This window comes from Camelus bactrianus, chromosome 5, assembly GCF_048773025.1.
Source record: "Camelus bactrianus isolate YW-2024 breed Bactrian camel chromosome 5, ASM4877302v1, whole genome shotgun sequence".
Classification (NCBI taxonomy): domain Eukaryota; kingdom Metazoa; phylum Chordata; class Mammalia; order Artiodactyla; family Camelidae; genus Camelus; species Camelus bactrianus.
Genome location: NC_133543.1, coordinates 34,972,990 through 34,986,599, shown reverse-complemented (window position 1 = coordinate 34,986,599; position 13,610 = coordinate 34,972,990). Strand labels below are relative to the sequence as shown.

The 13,610-nt window shown below is 39.4% G+C and overlaps 1 protein-coding gene across 1 annotated transcript in view; it reads right to left on the bottom strand.

The window, feature by feature from the left end:
• The window catches only part of ACVR2A (activin A receptor type 2A), an 84,124-nt gene extending 78,702 nt beyond the window's left edge, over positions 1 to 5,422 (bottom strand). Inside the window, exons 1-2 of the mRNA XM_074363619.1 lie at positions 5,298 to 5,422; positions 4,773 to 4,905 (exon numbers count right to left, since the gene is read on the bottom strand). Coding sequence (XP_074219720.1) covers positions 4,773 to 4,827 — 55 coding nt within the window. The 5' untranslated portion in view covers positions 4,828 to 4,905; positions 5,298 to 5,422. The remainder of the gene's footprint in view (positions 1 to 4,772; positions 4,906 to 5,297) is intronic.
• Between the last annotated feature and the right edge of the window lie 8,188 nt (positions 5,423 to 13,610).

Below are 13,610 nucleotides of genomic sequence, written 5' to 3'. Positions count from 1 at the left end.
GGAAATAAGAAAGGACAGAGAAGATAAAGAAGGGAAGAAAGTGGAAAGGGTACTACAATGAAAGGGAATGAAAGAAATGATGAGTTACAGAACAGGGAATAAAACTGATGAGTACTAGAGACCTTGAAAGTAAATGTTGCCTAACTTACCTAACTTACTATCTGAGGGGCATTATGAGAGTGGCAACATAAGAACATGAAAAGACAAATTTAAATCACTGATTTATGAGACACCAAAGATGAGAAGAGTGCTAACAAAAGTAAAAAAGCAACAAAACAGATTTAGAATCTAAAAGGGCAATTTAAAGATTATTAAAGTCTCATTTGGTTTAGTTATGCTTTACTTCTTAAGAAACAATGAGTCTGATGGACACAAAGGGTGAAAATGTCAGTTACTACCAGAGAATGTGTGGGGAGGTGTTACAAAGGCACTCTGAGGCTTGTCTGCATACTTTTTGTGGGAGCAACTTCAGAATTTTTCCTCTCTATGATGCAGTGCTGCTTATTTTAAGAATTTCACTGTTAATTCTTATCCTGGCTGGCTGAGTTAACTTCCTTAAAACCAGAGTTCAAAACATGGCAAGCACTTACTATTTATGGTCAAAGTTTAACCTCAAAAAGGACAAGGGTCAGCAATAGATCATAGAATATTATTTAGCAGTATAGCCTAAATGAGTCTAATGGTAACCAAAACTCATAATGATTCTCAAGAAAATTATGTAATTAAGAAGTCACTTTAAAAGTTTCTTGGAATTAAAGTTTGCTAGATAAAGGAAATATTCTTATAAAAAATGAATTTACACCTTGAAACCATTCATAAAACACATAATAGTGAAACTATTTCTTCAATACGAAACTTACAAAACTTTCAGGCACCATGTTAAACTAATACACACACTCACTGACTGTCTCTTTCTTCCTCCGGGTCTCTCTCTCTCTCTCACACACATATACACACCTGCTGTCACCACATCACCTAATGATTTCAAAAATGATAAAAGGAAATATTCACAAAGATGATTATTACAGCAAAGAGACTACAGGATCAAAAGCAAATATAAGTAAACTTGATACCTTGACCAATCATTCATCATATCCATGAACATGCAGTCTTCATAAGCAGTCATAACAAGGGTTTGGAGAGTTTAAGAAAAATATTTTGCTGGCTGTTATGAATAAAGTATAAAAGGATGAAATAATGTGTATACCTATAGTCTATTTCTTTGATTATTCTAATTTTAAAAGATAATGAAAATATGAAAAAAAATCAATACGAGGTCACATAAGATCATTAATACCATGTACTTGTAAAATTCAGATGATTGTGGGAGGGGGAGCAGAGCCCTTTTACTAATATACTAATGCTTTTAAAAATTAAGAGTTTAGAATAGGGGTTCTCAACCTCAACACTATTGACATTTTGAACCAGATAACTCTTTGCTGTAGAAGGCTGTCCTATGCATTAGAGGATGATTAGCAGCAGCCCCGTCCTCTACCCACTAGATGCCAGTAGCATACCCTCCCCTTCTCTCCCACAGTCGTGACAACCAAAAATGTCTCCAAATGTCCCCTGGGGGAGAGCTGCGGGGTTGAGGAGCAAAAGTCACTCAAGCTTGAGAACTACTGGTTTATCACAAATAGAAAAAAATTCAAAATGGGGGGGTTGTTTTGTTTTTCTTCTGGTCTTAATGTTCCAATATGTTACATTAGAATTTGATCACAGGTTACACTTACAAGATTCTGCCTTTTAGTAAACAAAGCATTTAATAGATATCACTCGTTAGTCAAAGTTCAGAAGAGTCCCAGAAGATTCACTGTACTGCCAATTCCCCCTCCAACCACACAAACACTCACATAAACACACACACATACGCACGCACACACACACCAAGTACTGCCTAGCGGAGCTGAAGAAAATGCATAGGATTACTTTATTTCCATTTCTTTTTTCATCAAATATATGGACCAGATTGTTCTAGTTCCCACAGAATCCAAAGGAATTCTCAGCTTACTCAATGCAACTCAAATACCACAAAAGCTGCACCACTCTAGGAAGGATAAATCTAAGTACTAGAGCAAGTATTAAACTCATCCTCACATTTTAACAGATTTAGAGAATGACACAAATTAACCACAATGCTTTAAAAACAAAACAACTAAGAAGTACCCTTGTGTTTTAAAACAGAATGTGAGGAAGGATAAGAGGAATGAAAAAAATCTGAAATCAAAGGGAATCTGAAGGCATTTCAGGATGAGGGCAAAACTCAAAAATGTTTCCCCCAGAATGAGATGAGAGAATTATACACCTGGACATATCCTACAGGAATAGTCTGCATAATCCATCTTGAGTATACATACCGTGAGATGGAAAATGAAAAATCAAAGTCCACAAAATACTAAAGAAAACAGTAAACAGCCATCCTAAATACCTGAAATAAAACTGCTCTTTGCTACTATACTCCATTTGATTTTTTAAAAAATCAAATTTCTATAAACAAAAAATTGACAAATAGAGAAATTTTAAAATTCTCATAAAAATAGCCATTTTCATGCTTCCACCAAGCCAGCTTACACATTACATAGGAAAATCAATTAGGAAAAGAAACATAATAATCCTTTTTTTAGAGTGTATTTGATGCATAACAAAAGCCCTTTAAAAAATCAGACATTTTAAGTTCTAGAAATCTTCATGTACAAATATGGATTAAAGTCTTTAAGATTATTTCAATTATCTTCAATAGAATTTTATTTAGTTCAACTAAGATTGCTTTTTTTTTTAAAGAACTATGCAACAATACTTAATTAGTTCAATGTAAGTGAAATATCTATGTGCTCTATAGCAACAAAATTACTTTATTTCAAAATTTTAGCTATTAACCTCCTGGCCCAGTGAAAACAATCCTACAAGAAACTAACGCTCTACTCTTTTTACTCCCAAACCAAGCAGAGGAAGCTGTAAGATCTGTAGCGACAGCCTGCTTTTCCAGAAGTAATACCTTGAGATGGCTCAAGAATAACCTCCTTTACCAATTAGTGTGACTCAGGTGGGTTTGGGAGGGAATAATATCCACAATCCCTTGGTCAGTGGCCATGATGCCCCTCCTCCCCAAGGGCAGGAGATCAGAAAAAGGGATTTGAACAAGAGGAGTTCACCAACCAGAACATATAGGGGCAGAGGTGGAAGAGTACTACAGGAAAAACATAAACTACATGGTTAAGTTATGTCAAAAAGCAGGTGGTTTAATGTTATCTAGGTATTCATTCATTTCAGAGACACCATTGTTTATCTTCTTCCCCAAACGGTGCACAAAAAGAACTGTCAGCCTGCCTTAAGCATGTTGCTTCTTCCATTTAAACAGACATGATTCTTTTGGTTAATCTCTGGCAAAGATCGCCATTTCACAACACATTCAGCCCACCCGGAACTGATCAATATCACTACAGACATAAGACTAGACTTTATCCATTTATTAACCACAAGGAAATGTACCATTCAGCAAAATTCTATACATTACAAAAGATTCTATTAAAAGGGGGGCAGGGAGGATGGATGGACACACACACACACACCAGAGAGGTACACAAAGAAAAGACTACCACCCTCTAATTTCCCTACGGCAAACGAGATAAAGACATGGCCCTGAAACCTGTCAATTTGTTGTCCCTTATCATTCTACCTCACAACCTAGTAACTGACTATTGAATTTTAAGATAAATAGATCCACTGCCACTTTAAAATTGTTTCATCTATCAAACTAACTCTTCTGTTACGGACATCTGCACACCTTTGATCTAGATGCTGTATTCATTTACAGAATTTCAAATACAAAAGACTAGTTTCCCAACCACTGGTTGCAATCACAGAACGTTCTCACAAAATCAAAATTTCAAGTATAAAGGAGCCAGATTATTCCTCCAACATTGGGCCAAAACCTCTTTTATGACTACAGTGTATTTGACAGTATGAACAATTTCAAATGGGCTCTTCTAAACCGAAAACAATGCTTCAACACAACGCGTTTAAAATAAGTATTCCGTAGGTAAGCAAAATCTATGCCAGAAAAGAGCACATAAATGGTGGTTGAAAGCCAGCACATTACCAACACACAGCGGCATACCTCTTCTGCACTGGGTTATTGTTAATACTCCAACAACAACAACAACTACAACTATTTTTAACACTGCTGGACATCGAAGTTGAAGAAAACGTGAGGAGAGACCCAGATGAAATTGCTGATAGAAGGCATTGTTTCTCACGGTGAAAATTAAGTAACAACTGACTTGATCTCTGCCGTGATAGTCAGTGAAGCACTAATTAAAAGACGTTTAAACACACACACACACACACACACACACACACACACACACACACACACACCCTTATTTTGGAGGATGCCACACTAAGTGACATTTTGGAATACGCCTTTCGAGTCTCAAACCTTTGCATAAATTGTCACTTGTGGTATCTGTGGCTTAACTGCAACCCAACCAGCGCTGTCATCCAGTGTTATGGCCACAAACCATGACTTCTCACTTCCACAACAACAGAGCAGTCACTCTTACCAGTTCGCCAACCTAACTCGGAACGAAAAAATTTCATGGAGGTTTCCAGATCACAATCAGATCCGGGGGGCGGCAGCCGAGGGGCTCGGGATGGGGGGAGAACCTCTCCCCAGGCTGCACTGGAGCTCGCCGACCCAACAACTGCGGCCGCCAGCAGCGGCAGCAGCGGCAGCAGCAGCAGCCCCGCCGCGCCGCGCTCCAGGCACCTACCTGAAGAACAAGAGATAAGAAAGACGGCGAACGCCAACTTTGCAGCAGCTCCCATTTTCCCGAGGCGCCGGGAAGCCGTAGGAAGTTCTCGCTAGATATCCAGTTCCTTGGGTCTTCCTCGGAGACAAACCTCCTGGTGTAAAATCAACCGTCATAAAACATATTCGGAAGCCCCGACCAAAAAAAAACCAAAAAACAAAAAAAACACCCAAAACGTTCACGGGGTCAAAAAAAAAAAAAAAAAGAAAAAATTAAAAATAAAGAGAGAGCACAACAATTAAAAAAAAAAATGCACCACGGGGGAAAAACCGCCACACACAAGCACAACACACAAAACCAAACAACGAAAAGCCAACAACAACAAAAGCGGGTTTAAATCACTGTCAAAATCACTGTCAGCTCCGCTCGCCTCTCGGGTCTCTCGGAACAAAACGCCAGGCTGAGGCGACGAGGAGGAGGCGGCGGCGGCGTCCGCTGCCGCCCGGACAGCCCGGGAACCGAGCTGGGTCCGACGTCCGGACCGACCTTCAACCCCGGACACCCGAAGTCCGCGGACCAGTGGCGGCCGAGCTCGCGGCGGTGGCGGTCGAGGCGGCGGCGGCGGCGCGGGGAAGGAGAGGCGGGCGGCGGCAGCGGCGACGGCGGTGCAGGCGGCGGCCAAGTCTGGTCCAGGCTCTGGCTCCGGCTCCGGGCTCCGGGCTCGGCCGCGTTTTCGGTCCTCTGGCCTCCGCCGGCCCCGCCCCCTAAACTTCCGGTTCCGGCCCGAAGCTGGAAGCTAGGCACCGCGAAGGAACGCTCAGCAGCGGCGGTGGCGGCGGCGGCGGCGGCGGCGGCGGCGGCGGCCGGGCGCAGCGCGCGTGCCGGGCCGGGAGCGCGAGGAGATTGTCGGGGAAGTGAGGCGGGAGAGGGGGAGGGGTGAGAGAGCGAGGGCGGGGCCGGCAGGAGGGGGAGGAGGCGGGGCGGACCGAGGCTCGTTACCGCGAGGCCTCGTCGTCCGGCCTGCTCGGCCTGCTGGGCTGTGGGGCTCGAGCGGGTGGGCGGGTGAATGCTGTCGAGGTCTCGGGTGCCTGGTTTCCTAATCGTGCTCCACTGGCCTCTCTGTGGAGCGCACGCCCGAATGGTCTGGGGCAACCCAAGAGGAATAGGACCCCGGGGCGGGGCGGGGCGGGGCGGGTGGTGGGTGACTCCTCCGAGGGGGTGTCTGCGGCGCCCTATCTTTCCTCTGGGGGGACGCCTCGTCCACTCTGAGATTCCCGGCGCCGGGAAGCCGGGTGTGGGCGCGAGTCCTCCGCGCCTGCAGAGCTGCGGGAGCTGGTGTCTGCACCCCCAGTCTTAGCGGTGCGTCCCACCCCTGTGGCTTCTGCTTTAAGCGTTTTGTCTTTCGGCTAAAAGAGAGAAAAGGGAGAAGGGGGTAGGGGAAGCACGGAGGAAGGGCTGTCCACCCGGTCAGGATTTCCACGGCAATTATCACGATGTGCAATATGAAGCCATTCCCACCGTCCCTTTTATACACAAAGCATTGTGTTGAGAACTGTTCTGCATGTAATAAGTTCGCAAACATTTATTAGGCGCTGAAGAGAAAACCTGCGGATTTCGATCGACATATTTGATGGTCAGACAAATGTTTACTTTTCTGAATTTCATTTCTTTTAGGGCTTATTTTTTACCCCTTCCTCCAAGTTGATTGCTCACAAAATGCTGTGCTAGGCACGGAATGGGATCCAAAATGTAAAAGTAGGATCCCTACCTCAGGGAGCTTAAGGTATTTGCTATACTGGAAGCTGCCTACAGAGTACAAACTGAAGAGAGTGGTAAAGGTACTAGCTTTGTCACTTACCACACTTTAGCGAGCTCCGTAAGGTGGGGTCTTATGTCTTCTTTCCCATTTTATGCCAGCATTCAGAGTGTCTAGTATGATATGAGAGGTACTTAATAAACAATTGTATAAATGACTAGGGGATAACTGTCTTTTTTCTTAAATACAATATTCTCACACGTAATCTGCAAATCTGGGGGAAGGGTTAATAATAAAAAAATAAAACAATACTGTTGGCTGATTCATGTTTTACTTGTGGTTTACCAATTCCCACATTTTCCCACAAAGCCAAGCCTTCTCCCTTGTATTTATAGTGTCTTATTTTTCTCTTCCTCTAAATTACTCTGTATTTCTATTAAAGTCATCCTGTAATTATCTGCCCATTTCTACAACTTGTCAAGGTTATTAGTAATCACTGTGGCTCTTTAAACTCTCTCCAAGATTTCCAGTTCTCAAGTCGTGTTGCTCAGAATTTGAATGATATTGTGCAACAGTTAAGAAAAGTCCCAAGTTGGTCTTCAAGGTGTCTAAATGATCTCATATTAGGTAGTTTTCTGGACTTTATGAGCTAGTCAGAGGAATAAATATAAACCTCCCATTCTCTGATTGAATTAAGAGTTGTCACTAACATTTCTGGAATGGAAGAGTATATTTTATTTAGTATATTCAGGAATTTGATGTTAGTTATGCCCTGGAACAGGCTTCACTGTTGTCTTTATCTCTGCATCACTTCAGTATTGCTTGAATTGTGAAACCAGAGCTAGTGGAATAACTGGAATAACCAGTAATAGGACTAAAACTTGAAAATATATTTCTTACCTTACCACCCAAATTTCCAGTATGAAAATGAAAGAGAAGACGAAAAACTATTTTTCTGTATTATGAAAGAGGAGCAAGAAGTCAAAGTCTTCACCAGACTATATTCTCTGATAAAGAGTTAAAAATATCTCCATGGGAGAAGTTATTAACATCTAGTAACAGTAATTATCCATTTTGTTTCTAAAACTGTGTTCACCCTACCCTCTGCATTTTTTTTAACATTTTTTATTGATTTATAATCATTTTACAATGTTGTGTCAAATTCCAGTGTTCAGCACAATTTTTCAGACATTCATCGACATATACACACTCATTGTCACATTTTTTTCTCTGTGAGTTATCATAACATTTTGTGTATATTTCCCTGTACTATACAGTGGAATCTTGTTTATCTAGTCTACAATTTTGAAATCCCAGTCTATCCCTTCCCACCCTCCACCCCCCTGGTAACCACAAGTCTGTATTCTCTGTCTGTGAGTCTATTTCTGTCCTGTATTTACGCTTTGTTTTTGTTTGTTTGTTTTTGTTTTTGTTTTTGTTTTTGTTTTTGTTTTTTAGATTCCACATATGAGCGATCTCATATGGTATTTTTCTTTCTCTTTCTGGCTTACTTCACTTAGAATGACATTCTCCAGGAGCAACCATGTTGCTGCAAATGGCATGTTGTTGGTTTTTATGGCTGAGTAGTATTCCATTGTATAAATATACCACATCTTCTTTATCTAGTCACCTGTTGATGGACATTTAGGCTGTTTCCATGTTTTGGCTATTGTAAATAGTGCTGCTATGAACATTGGGGTGCAGGTGTCATCCTGAAGTAGGGTTCCTTCTGGATACTAGCCCAGGAGTGGGATTCCTGGGTCATATGGTAAGTCTATTCCTAGTCTTTTGAGGAATCTCCACACTGTTTTCCATAGTGGCTGCACCAAACTGCATTCCCACCAGCAGTGTAGGAGGGTTCCCCTTTCTCCACAGCCTCTCCAGCATTTGTCATGCATTTTTTTAATTCAAAAATATTTTATCCAAAGAAGAGATGAGAATATGTGACTAATTCCTACTTGAATTCCAAAGCTTAAAAAGAAGATAGAAGTAGCTGCAGCTAACCCTACTGCCCCTCTTTCCTTCCTATTTTCTACAATCACTTTTTCTTATCTACAAACCCAACACCTCCCTAACACAATGCAAGCTGTACAAACTGGGTTTAGGAAGGAAGGAGAGGAAAGGAAAAGGAAACATGAAAGGAATTCTGGTCTGCCAGAGCATAAGACAATATGTGTTTAACAGCTTTAGCTAACATCACTAAGTCCCCAAACCTGATACCTAGCCTTGTAGCCACTCCAATGCTAGAATTTCAAGTCCAGAGTACTGATGAGAAGTTCAATTGAACTGCCAGTTGTTCCCAGCTGGAAGAATCTTGAGAAGCTAGTTTAATCTAAAGATTCAAGTGAGTATCATAGACTGCTTCCAGAACAAAGGATGATTTCTTATTATGCTAGAAACTCACATGGCTCAAAAAGGTATGAATTAAGTTTCAATCTTCAACTCTGAAATGGGGCTGGAATTGAACTTGCTTTTGAGATTGAGTAGTATGCCATACATTACGAGGAAATTCACCTTAAAATATTCACCTGCCTTTGGATATACCAACAACCACATATAAGCAAAACATGACAAGTCTCTCTTCCTTCATTTCAGGGAGATGACCAAATCCCTTTGGAATAAGGGATGTTGAATTCCCCTTAGATGAAGGATTTAAAATATTTCTGCTGTTTTCAGCTACTGTAAAAATCTATTCCTGTGTTCAGATAACATGGACATTCCTGAAGTGGCACAAGTAATGAATTTCTTTTATACCTAAGCTGTGAGGCATAACACAAGGGGAACAAACTCGGTAACTTGGTAAGTCAAAGGAAGGCAGATAATAATCAGTATATTTCCATGAATATTCTTCTCACCCTAAATGCTCAAGGTAGGAAGAAAACTCCCTATATTCTAGCTTTTGCTAATGTTATTCTTCCCTTTTCTACCTAGCCATGGCACTACACTGTGCCAATGGGGCAAAAAAAAAAGACACATACTGAGAACATTGAGGATGTGGGGATGGCTAAGGACAAAACATTGAGGCAGAGTATTTTAGTTTAGGAAAGTGAGTTAGAAGAGTCAAGAGAAACTAGCTATGATGGAAATAATGTATCCAGCACTTTGATAAAAAAGGCTACATCAACCCAGCTAGTAATGAAATCTCACCCATCAGTTGGTTTCTCTGTAACATCCCAAGGGTAACATTTGATTCCCCCCACCCCCATCACCTCCTTCAAAGTCCAGTAAATGTGGGAAATAGAAATTACAGGCTTCATTCAGGGAAGGTTTGTTTTTTTCCCCTACCCTCCAATTTATATTCATGACCACAGTGACTTAATTTTCTACATTATTTCTAATAGTTTTCTAATTATTTTATTTCTAAATTTTAAACTATGTTATAAATGCTATAGCTATTTGATGCCTAGTTTTATAACTATTTTATTTCTAATAGTTTTCAACTATTAGATTATAACAAAGAATGGTTGAGGTTTTGAGATACCCCACCTAAACAAATGCCAGTGACCTAAGTCATTCAAGTTGGAGTAAACCAACACTATTCAAAGTGCAGTTTTCAAGCCAATGTTAGTCTCAAATTATTTATTACTGATCTTCGGTGAGATTAGTATAGACATTAACGACAACTATTTAAGTTTTGTAGAAACTTGACAAGAGTAATTTTACTTTGCTGAAGGTAATAATAAAAATAACTGGGCTTACATTTTATTATTATTTCATGTTTTTAATAATTTAATTTTATTGTATTTTACAAAAGTCTCATAGACTGGAAATTCACCATATAATGTGAAAGGCATTGGAGTAGAGAATAGGCTATATAACCAAGACTCTCAAAAATAGTGCCCTCCGTCCATTCAACAAATGCTTAAAATCTTGAATAAAGCTTTAATGCTATAGTCCTAAAATTTTCTATAATGCGAGACTGCATAAGGATCAGTCATTTTCATTACATTGTCTATCTTTGTGGTATTTATTTGACAAGTAATTATTCGCTGTAAGATTTGTGCTAGGTGTTGATTGTATAGTGATAAATGAAACAAAGTCTCTGCCTTCATTGAGCTTAAAGTATCACAAGGAAGACAGAAAAAGAGCAAGTAAACAAGTAATTGTCAAATGGGAAGGATTATTTATAAAAATTGACAGGATGTTGAGACAAAGAATAAGAGTGGTAGTACTGGATAGGAAGAGGGGGCCTATTTAGAGAGCATGATTCAGGAAGGTCTTACTAAGGAAGTGGCATTTAAACTGAAACCTACAAGATGAAAAGGAGCTAGCCCTGAGAGGAGCTGGTAAAGAAGGAACAGTTATGTACAAAACCTATGATATGTTCAAGAAATTGAAAGGAAGCTTTTGTGGCAGTGAAGAGTGGTATGAATAAGGACAGAGAGGAATACAGGCCCCAGACTATGCAAGATCCTACAGGCCAAAGTAAGATTCTTAGATTTTATTCAAAGTGAAGTATCAAGCCATTGGAGGGTTCTACGTAAAGGAATTACATGGTCTGGTTTATGTTTTGAAAGATTACTCTTGCTTTTATATGAAGAACAGACTGCAAGAGATTACCAAAGAAAGCAGAGAGCTAGTTAGAAGGGTGTTGCAGTAAGTCGGGCAAGCTAGATTATGGTACCATGAACTAATATTGAAAGAAGCACACAGATTTAAGATATATTTTGGAAGTAGAATCAACAGAATTTGCTGATGAATTGGATGACTCCTACTTAGTTTCTTGAGCAATTGAGCAGAGGTAGTTTCATTTGTTGAGATGGGCAAGATTTAGAGGGAGAGATAAATTAGAAAAGGGAGTAGAGATGTGAATAGTGAAGGAATTCAATTTTGAAAATGTTAAATCTGAGACACCTGTGAGACATCCAAATGGAGCTGTAGAGTAAGCAGTTGGATGCAGGTGGTTGAAGTTTGGATGCACATGCAATCCCATAGATAAAAAATTGGAAATAATCAGCACACAAATTGTATTTAAGGCCATGGAAATGAATGAGAGCATCTAAATAGACAGTGGACAGAGAGAAGAAATTTAGCAAGTAGAGGATTAAAAGCCAGGAAAGGGGATGAACAAGCCACAGAGAGGAGATTAAAACCAAGGGAGAGAGAGATGTCCTACATGAAACTGTTTTGTAAGAGGGAAATAGGGACAATATTGACATCTGTAGAGACATCAGTAAATTGAAGAGTAAAAAGATAAGGGGCCATTGGATGTGTTCAAGGGAGAATGCTTTCCTTGACAGTCGTTTCAGCAGAAGCCATACTTAGGCAGACAGGAAGAAGAAAGGGCAAGCATAAGCATGTGAGTTTGTAGAACTGGACACTGGAGGGTAATAATATTCCCAGCTGAGAGCTGTAAATTCCCTGAAATATAAAGCAAGGTTTCAGCTTAAAGTGCAAAGGGCATGATGAAAAGTTAGTCCTAATTGAGGTTGGAGAGAAAAGCATTATAGTAGAATTGCCAGGGTTCAGTGAGCACCCATTTGAGGTTGGAGATCATATTTATCACGACTCCAGTCTCTCCAGCTGTTAGTTAACTGCCCAACACATAGTCACGGGCAGGCACAGAGAAGGCAGATGATTGACTTCTTCAATGGTTGAATTAGTTAAGTAAGTGATTTTGAGCAAGAGAGGAACAAGGAAGTTATGGGAGTTGTACAGGGGACATTGGAACAATAAATAGTGAAATTTGAGTTGCATAAGAAGAAAGTATAGTCCAGAAGAAGCTGTTGTGAGTAGAAAGAAGTGGTAGGTGTAACAGATTAGAAGGCTGACACCATTTGGAGGAATCATTGCTTCCTGGCAGATATTTAAGCAAATGAGCTTGCAGGATAGAAGCTATAATCTAAGAACAAGAATTCAATGTGTTGGAGGGGAGTATCTGGTAATGACAGTGGCCAGGGATTTACCATTGCAGTAATAGAAAAAAATGGTCATTGGCAATGAGGAGATGAAAAAATTGGATGCCAAAACATCCAGGGAGCTGGATGGGAAATTTGCAAGGGTGTTGAAATCAAAGATTAGGCTGTTAAGTAAAAACAGTAAGGCTTTGAGACTACAAGGATGTTACTTGGAGGCTATTAGATGATAGCATTCTTCAACATTAGCAAGATAAATGGTTTTTACAGTGTTTTCATATACATTCTTAATTTTAATTACAACTCTGCGAGGTACATAGCCTTGGTAATATTATAATTTCATAGACAAGAAAAAAAAATGAGTCTCAGAGAAACTGCAAATATCCTAGAAGCAGATAAAAGAAGACACATGGTAAAGACAGACAATTTATTGTCTTCTATTTTACATTAAATTCAAATTTATGAAATAAATTGAGGATAATTTATTAAATATTTAAAAGCATTCTTTTTAAGGCTTCCTTTCAATGCACCTTTACAAAGTACAAGTATATTTTAAATTTCTCTGTATACGAAAAAATTCAATCTTCATATTTTCAGAAGCATAGACTGTGCAAAGTAAGATAAAGTACCAGGCAAAGGGGTGATCTGAACATTTGCTCCCTTTTGTAATATGGTGAGAGCATTTAAAAGTGCTGAGATAAAATTATCATAAAATTTAAGAATAATTATTATTAAAGCTCCATTTCTAAAAAAAATAAATGAAAATAGGAAACGAACAGATGTGAATTTATTGTTATTATTGTTTGTAAATATGAATTTTTGCAATTTGGCAATAGAGAATAATACATGTGCATAATATATAATACTTTTTACAATTAAAAAAGCAATGGGGAGAAGAAAGATTATTTTTCTCTCTATTTTTAAAATATTTTTCTTTTCTCAGGCTAAACTACACTGGATTTTCCCACCTGTTTAAGCATGCAAATTAAGCAAAACACTTAACTGCACTTTATTGTGCTTCATTTTAACTTAGATCAGAAGAATTTTAATCAAAGCAGTACTGAGGCTTTAGGGGAAACTGAATCATAAGAATGTTTGTAGTAATTTTAACTGGTGAAAATTTATTGTATGCATTCCTTTATTTTCAAAATCAGTTATTACTAGCTACTCTTGCAAATGAGTGATTATTTTATCCTATTTTTCAGGTGAACAAATACACAGGTTGAATAGCTTGCCCAGGGGTACAAA